Genomic DNA, 21,717 nt, shown 5'->3' with positions numbered 1-21,717 from the left:
AGCAGTCCGCCCGCCTCGGCCTCCCAGAATGCTAGGATTACAGGCGTGAGCCACCATGCCCTTCCTACTCTCCACATTTTTATATGCAGATCAAACTTCTCTTCTGAGCTCCAGAGTCAGTGTATAACAATTTACTTGACAGTCTCCACCTGGATGTATTTTATGTATATCAAACTGAAGATATGTGGGAGGGAGCTCTTGTTTTGTATATCTCCCTGCCCTCCAGCTAAATCTATATTTTCTCTCAGCTTCTCCATCTCCATAATTGGAAGCTTTATCTACTCAGCTGAGAAGTCATTCCTGATTCCTCAGTTCCCATCACCCCCAACGTTCAGTCACTCACCAAACTTAAATTGATTCTTAATTCTAAGTGTATCTCAAATCCATGCTCTTCTTCTTATCTCTGTGGCCACTACTCTATCCACATCACCATGATCTCTCACGTGGACCAGTATCCTCCCTTGCTCCTCCTCCCGACCATTCTCCAAACAGCAGCCATGGTACTCTTTTTAAAACACCAGTCAGATCGTCTCACTTTGCTGCTTGAAACACTTCAAGGGCTACCTGGTTCAACAGCCCCAAAGCCTAGTCCCTATCTTCTTCCCTAAAATCATACAATGAAACTAACTTCTCTGCTCAACATGTTCTAGTCAAACTAACTTGTTTTTTATTATTCAGATACACTAAATTTTTTCTTGCCTTAAAACCTTTGCACACACTGCCTCCATTGCTTGAATCTCTTTTCCCTCTTGGCTCACTACTGCTCATCCTCAGTCCAAATGTCCCTTCCTCAAGACTTTCACTGTCTCACCCATAATTTAGATCAGGTCTTTTCTGTTACTTTCTTATACCATCATGTTCTTTTCCCCTATACAGTTTATCACCATTGTAATTATGTTAATTTATGTGCATAGTTGCTTAATGTTTATTTTTCCTAGATGAGCTTTTCCTAAGGACTGAGATTATGTCTGTTTCATTAACCACTTTCTAGCCAACATTTAACACAGTGCCTTGAAGCTACTAAAAATTCTGTGAATGAATGACATGAACCATTACTTTTATTTGGAAGACTTAGATGCAAAGAATACTGTCAAAACCTGAACTTTTGTTCTTTACCTTCCACATACCAGAAGACAGTGGTTTCAAGTAGGCATCAGTTGGAATGTCGTGGTTCATATTTCTTCAGTGCCTTTTACCTCAAACTGTTATAAAAGCACTATTCTTTTTTATTTATTTTATTTTTTTATTTTAGCATATTATGGGGGTACAAGTGTTAAGGTTACATATATTGCCCATGCCCCCCTCCCCCCTTGAGTAAGAGCTTCAAGCATGTCCATCCCCCAAATGTGGCACATCTTACTTGTCGTGTTTGTATATACCCATCCCCTCCTCCCCCCACCCACCCTCCCGACACCCGATAAATGTTATTCCTATATGTCCACTTAGGTGTTGATCCATTAATACCAATTTGAAAAGCACTATTCTTTAACTGAGAAAGAAATAAACATTCTTTCCTTTGCAATTCTTGAAGGACTGTTATTCATTCAAAGTGAGGAAAATGATTTAGCTAATCTTCAATTATATAATCTCTTGCCACTTAAGTTTTCTAAGGCTGTTTGCGCATTCTTTGCCATGCAGTGTAGTGGAAGAAATAATTAATTATAATTTGGAAGGCCTGATTTTTTGTCTCTGCCATTTATCATTTATTTGACCCTAGATGAGCTATTTTATTTCTAAGTCTTAGTCCCTCATATATTAAATGGGAATAATATTGCCTGGCCTATGTATTTCAAGGGGTTATTGTAAGGATTAAACAAATAACATATAAAACGTTTGAGTAGCTATACAACTGTAAACAGTTATGATTTATAAAACTTTTTACAAAAGTCAGTCCACTTCTTTTTAAAGAGAATTATAATAAATAAGTGCATTTACTTCAATTTTGTATTTTTTTGTATGGGTGAGTCTGTGGATCATTTCTGTCTATTTCCTCTTGTCTGTGTCACCATTTGCCCATTTGGCATTCACAGATTGTCACTCACCAGGGAGGAACATGTGGGGACCATGGTAGGATGGAAGGCCCATCCATGGTCAGTGTCTTAGATCATTTTCCACTGGCTATTGTCCTAATTAATTTTTTAAAATAGTCATTTTCTCGCACTCCATGAATGAAAAATAAAGTTACTGAAGCCAAAATATTATTGGGAATGGCCTGAGGAGGTACAGGGCTGATTTATTTTCCTAACATTGGCTTCTGCAAGTCTTGACTGTTCCTAGGCTGATCTTACTGAGCTATAACCATCCCTGAGGCTCCTACCAGTTCTTCTCTGGGCTCTGTCTCCCCATGTGTGGGACATGTAGCAGTGTATGCAGAGTGGCGGTCAGCTGAGGCAGAGGTTAGGGTAGGCAGTACATGAAAACGGTGTTTAATTTAGATCTATAATTACACAGCATGGATTTTAAAGCTTCTACATACTCCCTAGATAAAACATGTTAAGGCTTACGCAGGTCATAGGGTTTTATGATTTGGCTTTGAGTTTCAGAGAAATTTGACAACAGCTTATCAATCTAGGATGAATCAGAAACTTTTTGTGGTCTTGATGGTGATGGTGTACTTTAATGGTTTAGGAAGGGGGTTGTCTCAAGGTACTTTTGGAGAAAGCTTTAGTAAGGGGCTTCGTGTACCCCAATTTCTGTGCCTTGCCTTGCCTTGTATTATTTTTTGGTATGTTTAACATTTTAGGTAATGAAGCCAACCCATGCAAGTTTCAGGCCTGCAATGAATTTTCCGAGTGTCTGGTCAACCCCTGGAGTGGAGAAGCACAGTGCAGATGCTACCCTGGGTACCTGAGTGTGGAAGAACTGCCCTGTCAGAGTCTCTGTGACCTGCAGCCTGACTTCTGCTTGAACGATGGGAAGTGTGACATTATGCCTGGACATGGGGCCATTTGTAGGTATGTTGTAGTTAGGGATTTGGCTATAAAGGCTACACATACTTCCTCTGAAGAAAAGGGTTCTGCACATATAACTTTAGGATAATTATTTTAATATTTATTACAGAAATTATATCTAGGCAGTAGATGAGTGTCATCTGATTCTCATATTAAGACCAAGTCATTTAATAGGCCTGGATTTTTCCCATTTCAATTATTATGTTATTTTATGCATTAGGGAGCTGTAAAAAAAGTATCTAAATATGTCCTACTGAGAGTAGTTAGAGTAGTTGGAGATCTTTGTGTTATAGTTTTTAGTGGTGATTATAAGGCAACTGGTGTTCAAATGAAGAGTAGGCATAACATCAACACCTTCCCCTATTTCTGAAAGTGAAAACAAATTTTATTGTTCTACTTGGATTATATTCTCAATGGCTTTGAGCTCCTCTTAGTCCTACTGAGTATTCATTCAAAAATAAAGAAAAGAGGCCGGGCATGGTGGCTCACGCCTGTAATCCTAGCACTCTGGGAGGCCGAGGCAGGCGGATTGCTCGAGGTCAGGAGTTCGAAACCAGCCTGAGCAAGAGCGAGACCCCGTCTTTACTATAAATAGAAAGAAATTAATTGGCCAACTAATATATCTAGAAAAAACTAGTCGGGCATGGTGGTGCATGCCGGTAGTCCCAGCTACTTGAGAGGCTGAGGCAGCAGGATTGCTTGAGCTCAGGAGTGTGAGGTTGTTGTGAGCTAAGCTGACGCCATGGCACTCACTCTAGCCTGGACAACAAAGCAAGACTCTGTCTCAAAACAAACAAACAAACCAAAAAACGAAAATAAAGAAAAGCAAGTATTTGAAGTTTTCAAAGTGGTGACAAAAATATTTTTCTTTAAGTCTATCTGAAATCCATTTTTCAAAGGTAGAACCAACAGAATGCTGCAGAGAAACAGACTCAGTTAGCCTGACATCCTTCCCCACCACTCCACTTAAATAAGGCTAACAGATCAGCCTCTGAACCACACACAACCAAAGCTACGTGGTTGTTAAGCATTTTCTTCAGAGATTGCTAAGAATAAGCAGGAGAAACATAAATATGTAAAGTCAAAGTGGCAAAATGTTGGTGTAAATGCCCAAAACAGAGGAAACGGGTAGAAATGAGCTAGAATTTTCCATATGAAAAAGTGTAAAGTTTAGCTAGATCACTAAGGGTAAAAACAGTCCCTTTGTGTTCAGAGAAATTAGTATTATTTTGAAAAGTGGTGATTTCCTTGCTGCTCTGGGGATAGAAGACATTTTCTTACAAGTCTGAGGCCTTAAGGCCTGGAGGATCTCTTTAGTGTGGTGAAAGGACGTGAGGAGTTTGGAGGCCTGAGTACCAGACCCAGCTCTGTAGCTAACTGTGGAACCTAATACCAGCCACTTTCCTTCCTGCGCCTGTTGTTTCATTATTCACAAATATGGAGGTGTTAAATTCTTTCTTTTATTCAGTCATTTACAAATAGTCACTGAGGACCTGCTAGGTCTGTGCCAGGCATTATGCACAGCCTTAAACTGTGTGATCGTTTAACCTATATATTCAACTCTTTAATGAAGCTTCATGTGGTCAGCATTTATTTCTCTACCTTTCCTCAGTCCTTCTGAAGTTTCGTTCCACTTTTAACTGTTACTTAAGCAGAGGGATTCAGACTTTGGACTTGGTGACTGTTGCTTACAGATGCAGAGTGGGCGAGAACTGGTGGTACCGAGGAGAGCACTGTGAGGAGTTTGTGTCCGAGCCCTTGGTCATAGGCATCACCATAGCCTCTGTGGTTGGACTTCTTCTCATCTCTTCTGCGGTCATCTTCTTCCTCATCAGAGCTTTCCAAGCACAGAACATCAGGAGAGAAAGAGAGAGACCCCTCAGGTATATGAGAAAAAGAACTCTCTGATGGAATAAAACTTTCTGTTTACTCATTCATTTAGTACTTACCGTGTGCCAAATATCAGACAAGGAGCTGGGTGGATGGGAGAGAGCTATAAAGTTGAATAAAAGCATGGATCCTGACCTCAAAGGGGGTCAAATTGAAAAGGAACTTAAATAGCACTATGAACAGGATGCTAAGGAGCCTAGATGAGGTGTACAAAATTAGTTTTTCTTGAGAGAGAGAATCATAAAAATTTTAATGATGGTTATTGACATTTAGCTGGACCAAAGAGCAGACATTTGCTTCTCTTGGGGTGGGACACACTCTAGCTAGATCAGTGAACGTGAGCAAAGTCAGGCAAGTGTGAACCTCAGGACACTGCAGGAAAGGCATTGTTGTGTGAGGCCAGAATGCCTGTTTCAAGGTGGGGAGTGTTTGAAGAGGGGTTGATGGAGATGAGATGGAAAAGGTGAGTTCCCCTTGTGTGAGGACCAGGTCTGTTACAGCTTGTTTTCCTTTGGCCCATCCAAGTGGCAATTAGCCAGATTTTAAATCTAGATAAGAATCTGGCGAGAAATGAAATCTGGTTCTCTGGTAGTTAGGTGTGGCTTCACCAATGGGGGTGATAAAACCTGATCTGTTTACTAGACTAGGGGTCCAGGGACTGTTTGAACTATTATGTGATCATAATCCCAGGTTGTATTTTTCTTCTGTGCTAGAGTCTATAAGAGCTACTACTCTAGGTCTAGTTTATCTTCTCTCACTTTCCTACTTGCCTAAGGAGACACCCCTCCTGGGTTCCCAGAGCACCTAGAACATACATCTATCATTGTTCTCGCACTTTTTATTGAGTATGACTTTTCATTAGACCGTAATCTCTTTCAGGGCAGCAATTACAACAAATTCTTTGTATTGTCAGCATCTAGAACAGTCCTAGGGCACATAATCAATGCCCAGTAAATATTTATAGACTTAAATTGAATTTGAGGCCCAGCTCCCCCTAACCCCAATATTTATATTTTGATCAGATTCTCTGTGTGGTTACACACTGATTTTGTTTTTCTTATTAAATTTTCTTTTCTTTCTTTTTTTTCCTTTCTTTTCATCTCACCACAGCAAGGAATACACACTGATTTTTGATATGTATAACTCTATGAATGATGGAGCTGCATTTATTTAATGAAATACTGTATACTAGCAGACATAGCTCCCAACCAACATTTATTGAGTGCCAAGCACTGTGGGCAAATAAGGAGACATGGGCCAGTTCCACATAGCACTTGCCATGTAGTTGAGGAGGTAATGGTAACACCTGATAAGTCATTTTTGATAATTGATCTGGATATTTTTCACAGTCACACCCTCCCTCCCACCCCACCCCCACCACATGTCTCCAGTTCACCTCCTTTTCTTCTCCAGTGGAAATCTTGTCCCAGATAAATAGTCTTCCAGATAGTTGAGCATCCCAAGAAGAACCTGAATCAATCATATGTTTCTTTTCGTGGCTCCACCAGGCAGCCTGACAGCCTCTCATCCGTTGAGAATGCTGTGAAGTACAACCCCGTGTATGAAAGCAATGGGGAAGGAGGTGAGCAGTATGAGGGGCCCTATCCTCAGCATCCCTTCTACAGCTCTGCGGTCGGAGAGATGATTGGTGGCCTGAGCAGAGAAGAAATCAGACAGATGTATGAGAGCAGTGAGCTTTCCAAAGAGGTAGGAAACTTTGCATTTCTGCCATTGCACTGTTGCTGCTACTGCTCCAGCAGTGTGTGTGTGTGTGTGTGTGTGTGTGTGTGTGTGTAGTGGTGTGTGTGTGTGTGTGCATGCAAGAACATGGGCTTCAAGAAAGGGTAAAAAATATTTCATAGTTGGTTTTTACTTCACATCTCCCAATGTGATAAGCAGAAAGTATTTGTTTCTGAGCTGTATCTTATTTCCTACCCACTGGCTCCACTTTCTATTATTAGCAAATACTCTGTATTCCTCTGTTTGTTTTTAAGAAATATTTCTGCGTTAGAGCAACACATATGTTATCTAGGACAGTATATGCAGAATCGTCCATTTCTCTGAAACAGCATCTCTTTCTCATAGTTCTCCTCTGAATAGCCCAGAAAGTTATAATTCCTTATAAACCTGTTGAGATTTTTCTAATGCATTGTATATCCTGTTTTTCTTTTTTGTTTAAGGAAATTCAAGAGAGAATGAGAATTTTGGAACTGTATGCCAATGACCCCGAGTTTGCAGCTTTTGTGAGAGAACATCAAATGTAAGCATTTGAAAGAAACTCCCAACCCATGGTCTTCACAGTTGCCTTAGAGTAGTGCCACCAGAGTGAGCACGTAATTCCTGTCCATGTGATAGGGTCTTTGGGCTACCCAGCATTTCTTGAACTCTTTAAAGGTTGTGCATGTCCACACAGATGACCTCATTTATTCCTTATAACGGCTTTATAAGTTGAGTGTTTCTTGTTTGAAGAAAGGAAGCCTTGGAAAGTTGAAGGGACTTACTTAAGATAACAATGATAGGAAGCAGCAGAGAAGATTTAAATTTAAGGCACTGTCTGTTTTGGACTAGAGATCCCTGGACAGTGTCATATTTTCTTTCTTGTTAGCATAAATCTCACTGGTAATCCAATGCTATAAAATATTTTTCATAGATGGTTTCTATAAAAAGCATTTGAGTAGCCATAAATGCTCACATGTTTTAACATGTGAGCCATAAATACTCACATGTTTTAACACATTCTTCCATTTCCATCTCTATAGGTACTTTTCAGTATGCTTTGAATCCCACATCCCATTAAAGTGTATCTCTTGCCTCTATCAAGTTTATGTTGATTTCACTCTCTCCATTTGCTTTTCTCAGCATGCATTTGGGGCAAGTGTCTGTAATTTTTTTCTTTATTCCCCAGGATCCATAACCAGACTTAGGTTACAAAAATAAACTACCTTGTAAAGAGACTGTCGTGGGCATTAGCTGAGTAGAGTGGATGGGATTACAATTTGGCATTGATATTAGTTCCTACTGCTGCCTTCACAGAGGCGCTTGCTCATAGATATGAACCAGCCAGTCATTTTCACTTGGCTTTTAAAAGAGAAAAACAAGAGCAATTCATGTGTGCTTGTAAAAGAAATTGACAAAGGGTCAGAATAATACCCATGTTCCTGAGTGGAACCTCTGCCCCTTGGCTTCAGATCCTTTTTCTCTGATAGGCAGCTTCTTCACTTATGGTCTCCTCTCTGATAGAAGGGAAAATTGATACCTAAGGAAGATGAGGAAGATGCTTTTCTAATTCCATGTGCATGATGGACATGCCTCTAAAAATCTCTGAATGTTGGCTTGGCTCCTTGTAGATGCTGCCAACCTTGCTCAATGCGATCAGAGCAATATTACTAGGAGTCTGCCTTTTAAACCAGAGCATCCACTCATCCTTGCATCTTCAGCCAGGATATGGCCCATGGTTCCATTTCCATAGTATCCAATAGAAAGAACATGAATTACATTTTTGTCTTTCATAAGACCCTTTATAAACATCTCTGAGCCATGTGCCTTAATGTTCCCTGAATTAAAAATGCATCTCATCTAGGCTAAGACATCAAAAGAGAGGATTCAGAAGAGCCTAATTAGGGATAGGCAGATTGGCTACATGGTTTAGTTTCTTCTAGTGAACTCTCTGGCATTAAAATATACAAAAAATCCATAAAACAAAGATTTGAGCTATTAAATAGAAGATCCTACAAAAAAATAAAGTCCACATAGACACTACAACCGTCTCGTTCGCAGAGGGATGATGGCATTGAAAGCATAATCCATACAGCATTTTCAGTTTTCACTTAGTCTCAGATTTTTTACCCACCAGGTAGCTCAAGAAAATTTTAATGAACTTGATTTAGGATTTAGTGAAAGCACTACATAGTCTTTGTAGAGTGGATTTTTTTTAAGCTTAGCATAGCACAGGATAATTTTCCTTCAAAGAAGGAAAAAAAGTATTGGTGATTTTAGGAATATAGCTTGGTGATATATTACAATAAAAATGCACTTCAGTACATTCTGGCTTTTTCAATTAATTGCTCTTTGTTTTTTCATGGCAGGGAAGAGCTTTAACCAAAACTCCTATTTTGAAACTATTAGAAGCCTGGAGAAGATGGAGATTACTTGTTACCCATGTCATATAATTAACCTGGATTTTCAACACTGTTGGAAGAAGAGTTTTCTATTAAAAAAATTAAATGCAGGGTATACTTTTTTTTACAGCTTATAATTTCAGAATGTAGTAAGAGATGTGACCATTTTTATTTCCACAAAGACCGAAAGCTGTGTTTAATGAAATGAAAAACTGCACGAGTTCTGGAAAGTATTCCACAAGAGAAAAGCTGGACCTTGGAGTTAGGGCCACAATTGCTGTCCGCTTCTGAATATTTGAGGGTGTCTCTTAAGAACTGTGCCTCAGGTTTCCTAGCAGGAAAATAAGGTGAGACTGTTAGAGCAAGGTGAAGTCAGGCTTAGAAAGTGAATACTCTGTAGCATATTTGTTATTGTTAGGTGAAATGGGGAAGCCTTTGAAGGAGTCTTAATATAGTTTATAATCAGATATTCATCTAAATAATATGTTTTCTTTTTGATCAAATTGCTAAAGAAAAAGCTACCTTTTGGTTGCAGTATAGAATTAGGCTTGTATTTTATGCTTTCACTAGAGTTTTGAATTTCCTGAGTATATTATTCAAGACCACATTATTGCTATGCTCAGTATGTCAATATCCTATTTTTCTAAGCTTTCAGGAGCAATACATATTAATATGTATAAAGTTTGGAATATTCACATTAATCTAAAGACGAATTTAATCATGTGGGCAAGGAGGGAGTGGGTGTCAGCCAAGGCCACGGTGCTGAGAATAAACTTTGCCGATTGACTGGTAGACTGAGTAGGTGGACCTACTAATAGGTTCCCTGACTGCTTCTGAGACCTAAACATGTCTTGGGAAAATCCTGGATTTCCTCTAGTTCCTGGTATATTAATTTGGAAAACAGCACTTAACTACCTCACATATGATAGATTAGTTCATTTGCGTTGCTTCTCCTTTGTGTAATACGTCCTGTTTAAATTAATTTCTGCTTACAAAAAAACAGCATCAGACACTCACTGCAATTAAAATATTTTTTAAATTGTTCAGATAGGAAATCCATACTTTATATAAATTTTGACTGAGGATAGAAGTTTTCCTCTTTCTCCCTAGTGGTTTTGTTGTTGTTGTTGTTGTTTCCAATGGATAGCTTTGGAGGGGCGTCGGGGAAGGCCAAATAATCATCACTATTAATGATAAATTGCATACGTCAATAGGTTATTATGAATACAGGCATTTTATTTTAGACATCTTCATATTTGCCAAAAACAATCTTGAGCATTTTGATTTATTTCTGACCAGGTATAAGTAATGAGGTATATGCTGATCATTAGGTAAAATACTTGGTTCATTTTTTTTTTCTCAACTTGATGACTGCCAATTCCACTCATTATGAGGACACTGGAAACTAAATGTGTGGGCTCAGTACATGCCACAGCAAAGCTAGTGAAAACCTTAGAAGATATCCAGGTATTTTGCAAAGTATGGATGGATCACAGGTTGTGTGTGTGTGTGTGTGTGTTTGTGTGTTCATATGTGTCAAGATAGCTCCTTTATCTCAGTATTCCCTTTCATTCCCTACTCACATAATGGATCCTCTATCCATTCACCATGGGTACAAGCCACCACTGGAACACTTTCTACTGGGCTCATTTGAAAAGTAATTGATACTTATCTTTGAAGGTTTACAAATAAAGTCAAACATTTAGTGGTGATAAATATCATTAGCACTTATAATGCTTTAAAGTTTTCTGCTTTAGATTTTAATTTTTTTCCCTAAACTATTTGTGTTAGATGAAAATGTGTGTTTTTTTTTTAAATCACAAATTAACCCTAGAATGCAACCCTTTGAGTGTGTGCTTGCTGGAAGAATTCTAGATGGACATAAATTCATCTAGGGCAGAACACTTAGGAGAAGCACAGACTGAGCCAAAGAAGATTGTTGGTTTTCATGAGCCAAGCAGTGAAGTGGGAATTGGGGAGGTCTGACACATGTTACCATCTCTAATTTCCTTTCACATGACCTTTTCATGCAAGAGCAAACCACTTTGCTCTGCATGAATGTCTGCTCCACACCAATGAAATGGAAGAGTAAAGGAACCCCTCAACTATCAGGGAAAGAACAATAGGCCTCAGTTCAGGAATAAAGACTTAAGTCCTACCTTTGTGGTAGCTGAACCACTGTTGAAAGGTTGAAGAATGCAGTCTCCACAATGAAGATCCATTCATTTATGAAGTAAAGCATGGAAGGAGCTATCAGTTTGATGGGAAAAACTACCCCTAATGAGCTTTTTAAAAGACCTTTCCCCAAGGTGATATAATGTCATGTAGTCATTTAAAAGTCTTAGGCTAAACTCTCATTTAGGCTATACAATTGAGGAATGAAATGTTCTGAATATTAGAACATTCTCATTAACCTAGCAACATAATATTCAATAAGACTATCAGTTTACTTGAAAATAATAAAATGTAGTTAGCATTAAAAGTGCATGGTAAGTAACCTTTATTTTTTCATAATATCAATTTTCATTGGTTCATAAGGTACTGTGGAGTTTTACAAGCATAGCCTTTATGATTGAGTTAATACACTATTCTTTTTTCATAGGTTATGGATGAAGGGGAATTTATTTGATAAATAGGGCTCCATTTCCACTATTGCAATGGTTTAAGGGTTTTGTTCACATTTATGTGGCCTAAAGTCCTATTAACTTTACATAATAAAATGAATACAGGTTTTACCTGATTTTATTCCCACCTCTGCTTTTTTCCCTGCATTGTCTAGTCACCATGGGTTGGCTCCCTGCCTCTGAATTTTTTTTTTTTTTTTTGCCACATAGTAAATTAAAATGTAGTTGAACAATCCTGTCTTACTATTACCTGTAACAAAAAGATTGAAACTGTACAAATACTCTTTGTATACTCTAAAAATATGGCTCAAATATGATTTCTGAACTAGTTATTCATTTGCATGCTTGTTTTATAAGTTTGCCTTCCATTTTATGATTTTTTGGTAGCTGGTATCTTTGTATCATTTCTATGTTTTCAAAAATGGATACTTTGATATATTCAATTCTGAATTGAATTTCCATTTTGCAATGGAAAGACAACATATTTATTCCACAAGGAAAGAACTGATATAGGAGAATAAGTATATTAAATTGAGATTTTTTTTTTTTTAGCCAAGAAATATGGGTAACTTTGTGGGGTTTTTTTCTAAAATATTTCTAACAATTCCCAGTAGGAATGGGTGGGGCTATCCTTCCTCATTTACAATCCAGCTGCAGTGAGTCAGGATTCTAGCTCATTCTATTCCCAACTGTGTAATAAATGCAAGAAAATGATGTGAAGGTCACAATCCTCAAATCCATTGCATTGTGTTTCACAAAGGGTCCTGGCTAGAGGTGGGAAGTGGGAGGGGACCATAATATAATTGATGATGTAAAGAATTTGCCTGGAAATTTCCTTGACTCATGCATTTTGTAAAACCTTACACAATTCTTGTGAATTAAGAACAGACAGGTTAAACCATTTTCCTCAGGATAGTAAGACACAGGTTAAAAATATTGTTCTCTTACATTTAATTACTTCTTTTAAGATTAAGGACATATATAGAAAAAAAACCTATCATATCGGAGAATACAGGTACAATTTTTATATCAGCTCTATGTGATGATAAAGTGATAGTGTACATAATATAATATATGTTTAATATGGAGTATGGATAGTGAAAGACTTTTCTTTTTCATCTTATTTATAATGACATTTTATCCAGATTGTGGAACAAATAAATTCATTTAACTGTACTATCTTGCTGAAATTTTCTAGTCTTAATATTGGCTACTGAGAAACAAAAATTTTAAAGTTTTTATGTATATATAATGATCTTTCTCGTGTATATAACTGTACTGTTTTCATTAGTAATAAACATCTCTTTCAAGAACCTGTCTACATTTTTTTGGTCAATTAGAGGAAACATTATATATCTTAGCAACAGTTGAATTGTAATTACCAAAGACATATTATGTGAACACTGTGTGAAAATGAAAATCATTTTTTGATTTATCATTGTGTAATGAGGATAAGGAGAACAGCAGATGAATCTGGAGACTTGAATTTTGTTGGTAATTAATGATGCTCAGTCATTATTTGGCCTCTCTTGAACTTTTAAACTTTTGGCCTCTCTTTTAAACTCTTAGAGGCTTTCATTTTTCCCCCTCATCTGCTTAAGCAGGATGGAAAGAAAACTGATGAAGCCGATTAAAGAAAGATTAGATGGCGTAGCTGGCACCAGCTGTCTGTAAGATGAGAAATTGGTGACCTGTCCAAAGAGAACAGAGAAGTCATATATATGGTGACAACAACCCAAAGCAGCCTTTCATGGGAGGGACAGGAGGAAAATCACCCACCAGTTATCTGAGCACACAATTTCCTAATGTTTTGGCATGAGAAACCTCAGTTTTCAGATTTTTTTCCTTCCTACATCTGCATGATGTCTTGCTGGTAACAGCACGTGAGGAAATCCTAACTCTGTCTTAGAAAATAGGAGGGTGGTATTGATTTGACTCCAAAGACCATATCATTAAAAACTCCAGAAAGTGGGAAAAATATGCCTCATATCTATGGATTAATTAGTGACCTAGTTTTAGGAGAAAACAGTGAATAATAACCCCATTTTTAAGAAGGCTGGTCTGGACAAGCCCCACTGACTCTCTTAGCTCATGACCTCACAATGCTGGTCTACTCTCTAGTCCTTCTGAACTTAACGTCCCATCTGAGCTAGTCCTTGATTGTGTCCCATGAACTAACCTCTAAATGATCTTCTCACCCAAACACACATATCTTGTGTCCCATCCTACCCCCGCCCTTTTATTTTTAGAACAAGTGAATCCATGCTAATATAATAATAGGTGTTCAGGAATTAGTCTTTTCTAAGTAACACCTACATTGTATGTGGACTTTTGGGAAACAGTTCCTTATCCCAAATGAATAACTCTCATTGTCAGTACTGTATACACGGTGGCAGGTTTGGGGAAGGATGTGCATATTTTCATCAGGTGGGCCTTTCAGTGAGCCTGAAAAAAAAAAACAAAAAACATTCTTTCATGTCTTTTCTGTACACATACTCCATTCTGTTATTCACTAAAGCTGTATTTTAATTTTTTATTTACACCATTGACTTTCCATTAAACTGAGTTCTTTAATGTTGGGGCCATGTCTTGCTCATTTGTTATTTTCAAAACAAAAGAGTATTTGATTCAGAGTTGGTTTACAATAATTAGTAATTGAATTGGCTTGCTATAATGGATAGATACCTATTTTATGACCAGCAAACAAATGATTACTTTGTATTCTAGAAAGAAGTTAGGACCTATGAGTGGTTTACAAACCACTTTTAAAGAGATGGTTTATAGAGATTTTAAAATGACCCTAAGTATTTCAAGAGACCAGATTTATACATTTAGATCTATCTTATTCTCATTGACTAATTCGAGGAACGTATGAACTGCTACATCCAGATTTAGTGACCTATCAGTTTCTTAACCTTAGGCTCAAGGAGAAAGGCAGGATGAAGAAGGGGCATGGCTTGGGGAGTGGGGTTAGGACAGAAACAAGCTTCAGGTGCTGTGGTGAGAGGGCTGGGAGAAGGTCGGGGAGCTAGTAAAGATAAGTGGGTTTTTAGGGATAAAATTCACCTTTCTGTCCGTAGAATTGGGAGTATGATGCATATAGAAGGCATTTGTTTAATCTTAAAAAACAGTTTTTATTAAAAGAAGTGATTTTGTTCCTTGTTTATTTCTTTATTGTATAGGGCAGGAAAAAAATAAAGCCATGAGAGAACAGGACATGGGTGAAGGGGTGACCCAGTCCTTACCTTTCTTAAAAAAGCACCACCCACACAGAGGGATGAGTAGTTGGCTAAACCTATGAGTTTTATTTAACTTTCTGTAATTAACTTTTTTGAAAGTTAGTCATATGCCTTCCAAATTGTTCATGTTTGTCCTAAACATAGCAGCAACCGATTTTGGCATTTCCTCTTAAGTTTCCCAAGGTTTACCATGAAGGGAAAATGGCTCGACTTCCCATTTATGTAGCTCAGTTCTCACATAAGGGCTGGTAACCTGGTGCTCCAAAAGAAAGGTCCTGAAGAGAGAAGACGTTATGCCAGGTTCCTCTAAACTAGATGGCCCCTCACTTGATGTAGGTATTTGGAAGCATCTATTTGGTTCTGTGCTCCTGAAGAACAGGTATTAATTTTGCTCAGTGTTAGATAATTGGAAAAACTCAATAAGGATTACACTGCTACTGCTATGAAACCATCAAAGGTTTATGTGACAACAAAACAAATGTTAGTTATTTTCAATAATGAATGTGCAAAGTCTATTTTTTCATTTTCTTTCTTTCTTTTTTTTTTCAGAAACGAGGTCTCACTCTGTTGCCCAGGCTGGAGCACAGTGGCACAATCACAGCTCACTGCAGCCTCCAGCTCTGGGGTTCAAGCAACCTCATCCCCCCGAGTAGCTGGAACTACACTTGCTACCATGCCTGGCAAATCTTTAATTTTTTCATAGTGATGGGGTCTCACCATATTGTCCAGGCTGGTCTTAAACTCCTGGCCTCAAGTGATCCTCCCGCCATGGCCTCCCAAAGTGCAAAGATTACAGGTGTGAGCCACCGAGCCCTGGTGGAAAACCAATTTTTGATTCAGATTTTAAATCGCTCTTGTTCAGGAGGTTCAGAAAAATAAAATAGATTAGAAAATTTTCAAAGTTTGAGGGAAAACGAAACTGTAGTTGAGAACAGAATTTGCTTTACTATTCTAATTGCTTTTTAGTGATAATTGGTTCAGAAGTGCCTTTCCCTGTCTTTTTTCTTATACTACTTTTGAGGGAAAACGAAACTGTAGTTGAGAACAGAATTTGCTTTACTATTCTAATTGCTTTTTAGTGATAATTGGTTCAGAAGTGCCTTTCCCTGTCTTTTTTCTTATACTACTTTTCTTATACTACTTATACTACTATGACACCACTTTTACACTTTTAAAGTTATTATATGGAAAGCTTATGAGAAATAATTTTTCCTCAAAGAATTTATGTCTTCTCATATCTTAGTACCTTATTTACTATAAACGAGAGAAGATAGATAATCTAAAGAAAAATTGTTCTTTACTTTTTCTTTTTAAAATATTATTTGAATTTGGGATGCCACAAATAAAATGAGCATTTATATCTACTTCTACCATTGAGTGACAATTTTTTTTTAGGTAAATAATAATCTGTGTTGCAGTTTCTATTGGGGGAAAAGATTTAATGGATTGTTACCAGGGCAGATGACACTTTTCAAAGTATCTGGATAAGAAGATTATTAGGTTGAAATTGCCCTTTCAAAATATTGCCTGTTTCTTTTAAAAATGTAAAGGTAACTTCTAGAGAAATTAATTTTCCTTATAAAGTGATCTCCATGACACAGTAGTGGAATGATCTTTCTTCTTCATAAAATAAAGCTCTAAAACACATGTTGAGGATTGGAAATACCTTCTATCCAACACTGTGGGCCAGGGGAGATTTTTCCATTGCTTCACTTTTTCTTATTTTTACTTTCAGATTTGCCAGTGATGTTTCAAAGTTAAAATTTAACTTGGAATGGCCAAGCTGCAAGCATAAATGGACTTTCCATTCATGAACAGGTTTAGACACTATTCTATTTTGAGAACAGGTTTAAGTTAATTTTAACTTAAAAACATAAAACCGATAGTTTAGAAAGATCTATAAAATCAGATGATTCTTCTCAGTTTTATTAAGCCATGCTGGAGAGAGTAGGATTCTGTTAACGTAAAGGAACACGTTATAAAAATACTAGCTCTGCCAGTATTTTTGTGGTACCCAGGCAAGAGCCACGCTGACTGATGACATTGATCATTTCTTCTTGTTCCTGGCTTGTGATACACTGTGCTGATGTCTGTGAACATGTTTACATCAGTACCTGACCCTGACCCCCACTTGGGATGTCTCAGCAGCGCACCAAGTGAAGCCCTTGCTCTCTGTTCCAGGACTTGCTGGGGAAAGAGGGCAGCCTTACATGGCAACCTGCAGAGATAAACATGTTAACTTGCAATTCAGTTGCTCCAGTATTTCCGTCTAATTGTCTCAGAAAATTTTGTACCCAGTATGGTTTGATTTAGAGCAGAGGGTTGGGTTAAATTATTACCTAAAATATTCACTGTTGAGATCATCTTTTATTGCCAAATTATGTGAACCAAAACGTAATGTTTTTAACCTCTCTTATACTGATTTAAGGAGGAGATAATGTTAGTCATTCCCAGATTATAAACTGGTGCCTCAGCAGCAGAAACAGGAAGTGAAATATCTTGAGAACTTTCCCACTTCAAGTTTCCTTTTATTATCTAGAAGACTGGAAAAAACAGTCGTTTTAGCCAACAGAGGTGATCATGTAAGACTCAATTTTCTAGGATTAATCTGGGTGCCAAAACCTAAATCATGACTGTACAGAACTCACAAGCCCACTCAGGCCTGTAAACCTAACTCCTGTTTGAGCCACCACTGGGGAGGGAGGTGTATTGATGGGTACATGCAATGTCTCCACCTTGCCTCTCCCCTTAATGCAACTTCTTGTTCATCTGCGTGTTGTGAGTTGCTGATGGCTTCCAGCTCTGGCATCCTCTTCTCTTCTGGCCATAGTGACCTGTGTGTAGTTGTGGTTACTAAGTGAGCTCAGCGTCTGAGTTTCAAAGTCATCAGCCTCACAGAAGGCTTGTGTCTGAGGTTGTGCAACACAGTGCCGAGTGGATGAGAGCCCAGCATTCATTGGACTGAGTGGCTGCGAACAGACGAGGAAAGTACCATCTGTTGTTAAAGTGGCCAGTAGAAATGTGGCAGATAAACAATACTGCGTCTTTCCTCCTAGCCCAGAAGCTAAACACTCTCGTTTAAGATGAAAACTACATAAAATCAGTTGGTCTTTTATGAATATTATCATCAAATTTACATTCTCAAAGGAATAAGTTTTTTATGAGGATACAGTTGTTCTTTTTCACATGCCTATCTTTGGTCTCCGACTTGTTTGGGTATCATATGTGACTCTGGAATCATTGAAAAATATGACCACAAGCAACCCTTATTTACCCAGGGTAATATTTTATATCTTCCTGACAGGTGAAGTGAATTTCTTTTGGCTATTATTTAATCTGGGTTTGGAGAATGCAAAATAATTTCCGTATTTGACTAATTGAAACATAAAAGTGGATCTGGGTGAATTTGCTTCATTAAAAGTCACCTAATGGCCGGGCATGGTGGCTCATGCCTGTAATCCTAGCACTCTGGGAGGCCGAGGCCGGCAGATTGCTCGAGGTCAGGAGTTCAAAACCAGCCTGGGCGAGACCTCGTCTCTACTATAAAAATGGAAAGAGGCCGGGCGCGGTGGCTCACGCTTGTAATCCTAGCACTCTGGGAGGCCGAGGCGGGCGGATTGCTCAAGGTCAGGAGTTCAAAACCAGCCTGAGCGAGACCCCGTCTCTACTATAAAAATAGAAAGAAATCAATTGGCCAACTAATATATATATATAAAAAATTAGCCGGGCATGGTGGCTTGTGCCTGTAGTCCCAGCAACTCGGGAGGCTGAGGCAGTAGGATTGCTTGAGCCCAGGAGTTTGAGGTTGCTGTGAGCTAGGCTGACGCCACGGCACTCACTCTAGCCTGGACAACAAAGTGAGACTCTGTCTCAATAAATAAATAAATATATAAATAAATAAAAGTCACCTGATTATTTCAGGATTATTTAGTATTTAATCTCATTAATTTCTGGGGATGATTACATAAGAGAGCATGCTCTTCTAAGTCTCCGAACACCTTTTCTCCAAAGAGTTCTAGAATAGTACAGAGTGGAAGTAAAAGCTGGAATGAGCCATAAACATTGACTACTAAATAGAGAGCAAAAAGAAGGGAAATAGGATATAATAAACATATATTTAAAAACTTCTGTCCATTATTCGAACTAACCTTTCCCAAGTGAGTTATATTTAGAATCACATTTTATTACTGGATTGTGAGAAATTGGAAGTTTGGAGCTTGGGCAGAGAGAACCTGGAAGGATCAGGGACATGGTTTTCATTCAACAATGCTGGTGAGAATCCAAGACATAGGTAGGTTTGTGTGTGTGGAGAAGGTAAGGAGAGGGTCCAGAAAGGCTAGTAACTGAGACAGAGGTAGTGATTGCAAAGTCAGGGTGGGCTGAAGTCAGCACCAACGCAGGCAAGCTAAAGGGTATTTCTAAAGTCAAGTCCATGGGAGTCAGAAGTTGCTGCAGAATGTAGGAGTCCAACACTGGAGGACTGAAGTCCAAGTCAGGGTCCAGGAAGAGTCCACGGGAGGTGAGGGGAAATGAGCCAGTGAACAAAGGGATGGTCTGTCAAGGATGGCTTCATCATGAGGAAGTTTCCTGTCTCTGCTTCTAGGTTTAAAGAGCTCCTGAGAGGCAAGCACCTCTGCCCTGGTGCTGGGCTCTGCAGTAGAAGCAGGTAATTGGAAGGGCCTAGCTGAGGCTGGAGGTCAGGGCAAGGAATGGTAGTGAGAAAACGACCCAGGCAAACAAGTTTCCCAGGGATAGCCCTGCAGTGCTGGCCACTGAGTTACTCAGCTAGTTTCTCAGTTCTGAAATTTATATGAGCCCAAATATGTAGACTTAGTCTAAGAGTTCTTCTTTTTTGTAAATTACATAAAACCATACCAAATGCAGCCTTTGAAATTTGATGGAAAACATTCCATACATGCACATAATTCTGCCTTACAGTAATAACCTCTGGGCATAGTGTTGAAAATTGAACATAAATCAATGTCTAATTGATGGCATAAAAATTGAACTGCCATCAAATCTTGTTGCTCTTCACTTTTTAAAAAGATTGATCCATTTTCTGTTTATAGGCATTATATTTTTGTTGGCAGTTATCCATTTTATAAGCTTATTCCTGGATTTACTCTTGAATGCCTATTGTTGGCCTCAAAAAAAATAATGTGATTTCTCCTTTTGAGTTCTCATTTGAGAACAATGCATCTTTACTTTTTACTAATTCTAAATATTTTTAAGTTACCATTTATTGAGTGTGTCTATGGATTAAGTGCTTTATATGCACTATTTCATTGCATTGTTTTTACAACTGCCTTCAACAATGCTCCCAAGCTGTTAGTGATGTTAAATTGTTAGTCTTACGGCAATTCAAAACTATGGGGCCTTGCAGTCATTTCCACACAAAATTTAACGTGACTGATTGGAAAGCAGAATAGATGTTACCCTTTGTGAGTTGCCTCTTTTTAGGGACATCACCCAGTCAATGATGTGACATTAATGCTGAATGCAGAAGGAGGGTGACCAAATGTATTTTTTCCTTTTTTATTATGGTTTTAAAAAATTCTTGTAAAGTAATAAATTTTCATTTGAAGAGAATTTAAAATTACAGAAAGGTATAAAGAAAACAAATCAACAATCTCTCTCCACATGTAGTTATTATTATTTTGCTATCTTTACTTCTAGTCTTTTTTCTATACATTTGTATTTCAAGGAATTAGAACTATACTCATTTCCACCTAATATTATATGAAGAACATGTTTATTAAAAATTAATAAATAATTTTCAGAAACATTTTACCTCATATACCATATTTTGCTTGACCTTTGAAATGTTAAAAAATATTTGCATTAGTAGCCAATATTTTAAAATGAGGAAATTTCACATCACCTAGCCACTTCAGTAGCCCAGGTGACAGGTTTGAACCCTGTTGATATGTCCTTTGAGAGTTCTGGGATGGCTCTGCTAAAACTTATACCAGCCATTCACATATTGTGAACTATTTTTAGATTATTTCCGATTTTTTTATTGTTAGAATGAATCCTGTAGGGAATATGATTGTATTTTCTGCATTTCTGAATATTTCCTTAAGAAAGATTTCTAAAGCAGATTTATTTCATTGAAGTTTCGAGTTTTTTCTTATCACACTTTCTTGACATTCACTTCACAACAGGCTTCTTTCCCCGTGGCTGATCTCCTCCCAGTGTCAGCTCTGCGGTGTCTCAGATGCTCGCACGGGCGTTTGCTCACCAGACCCGGCCTCCTGCTCTCAGCGGCCAGTGTGAGAGCTCGCCTCGGCCTACCCTCCCACTCACCGCTTTGCTCAAGTTAATTCAGCCATAGTCTCCGTTAACTTAATTATTTTTAAAATCAAAGGTGATTTAGTACAAGTGAATTTTGTGATGTTTACTCCTTACTTGAATATAATGTCACTTTTTAAACATTGACTTTTTGCTTCAATTATTTAAAACTATTACTAATTTTTATTCTGAACTATAAACTTTCTGGATGTTGTTTCAGTGTATTGACTATACTTTAATGCTTAGAAAAGTATTTGTTTTCTGTGATAAAAGTCCCTATTGAATGAAATCTATAAATATGACACAAAACAGAAGTCAGTATTATATATATGAATGTATCAATATAGAAAGATGAATAACTTTCATTTGATCTTGATATTTTTATTAAAGAAAAAAGTCTGTTTATCTCTTCCCCTCTATTCATCCTTATTACTTTAGATTACACCTCAAGACTCATCTTCTGTTAGAATTTTTTTTTTTTTCATTCAGAGTCTCACTTTTTTGCCTGGGCTAGAGTGCAGTGGCATCATCATAGCAACCTCCAACTCCTGGGCTCAGGTGATCCTCCTGCTTCAGCCTCTGGAGTAACTGGGGCTACAGGCGC

At 38.0% G+C, this 21,717-nt stretch overlaps 1 protein-coding gene across 1 annotated transcript in view; it reads left to right on the top strand.

Annotated features, from left to right (window-relative positions):
* IMPG2 (interphotoreceptor matrix proteoglycan 2) overlaps positions 1–16,409 on the top strand; it is a 92,150-nt gene extending 75,741 nt beyond the window's left edge. The window contains exons 15-19 of the mRNA XM_012779675.2: positions 2,744–2,954; positions 4,646–4,834; positions 6,350–6,548; positions 7,022–7,101; positions 8,927–16,409. Coding sequence (XP_012635129.1) covers positions 2,744–2,954; positions 4,646–4,834; positions 6,350–6,548; positions 7,022–7,101; positions 8,927–8,939 — 692 coding nt within the window. The 3' untranslated portion in view covers positions 8,940–16,409. The remainder of the gene's footprint in view (positions 1–2,743; positions 2,955–4,645; positions 4,835–6,349; positions 6,549–7,021; positions 7,102–8,926) is intronic.
* The last annotated feature ends 5,308 nt before the right edge of the window (positions 16,410–21,717 follow it).

This window comes from Microcebus murinus, chromosome 1 (genome assembly GCF_040939455.1).
Source record: "Microcebus murinus isolate Inina chromosome 1, M.murinus_Inina_mat1.0, whole genome shotgun sequence".
NCBI lineage: Eukaryota > Metazoa > Chordata > Mammalia > Primates > Cheirogaleidae > Microcebus > Microcebus murinus.
This window is presented reverse-complemented; position numbering and strand designations above follow the sequence as displayed.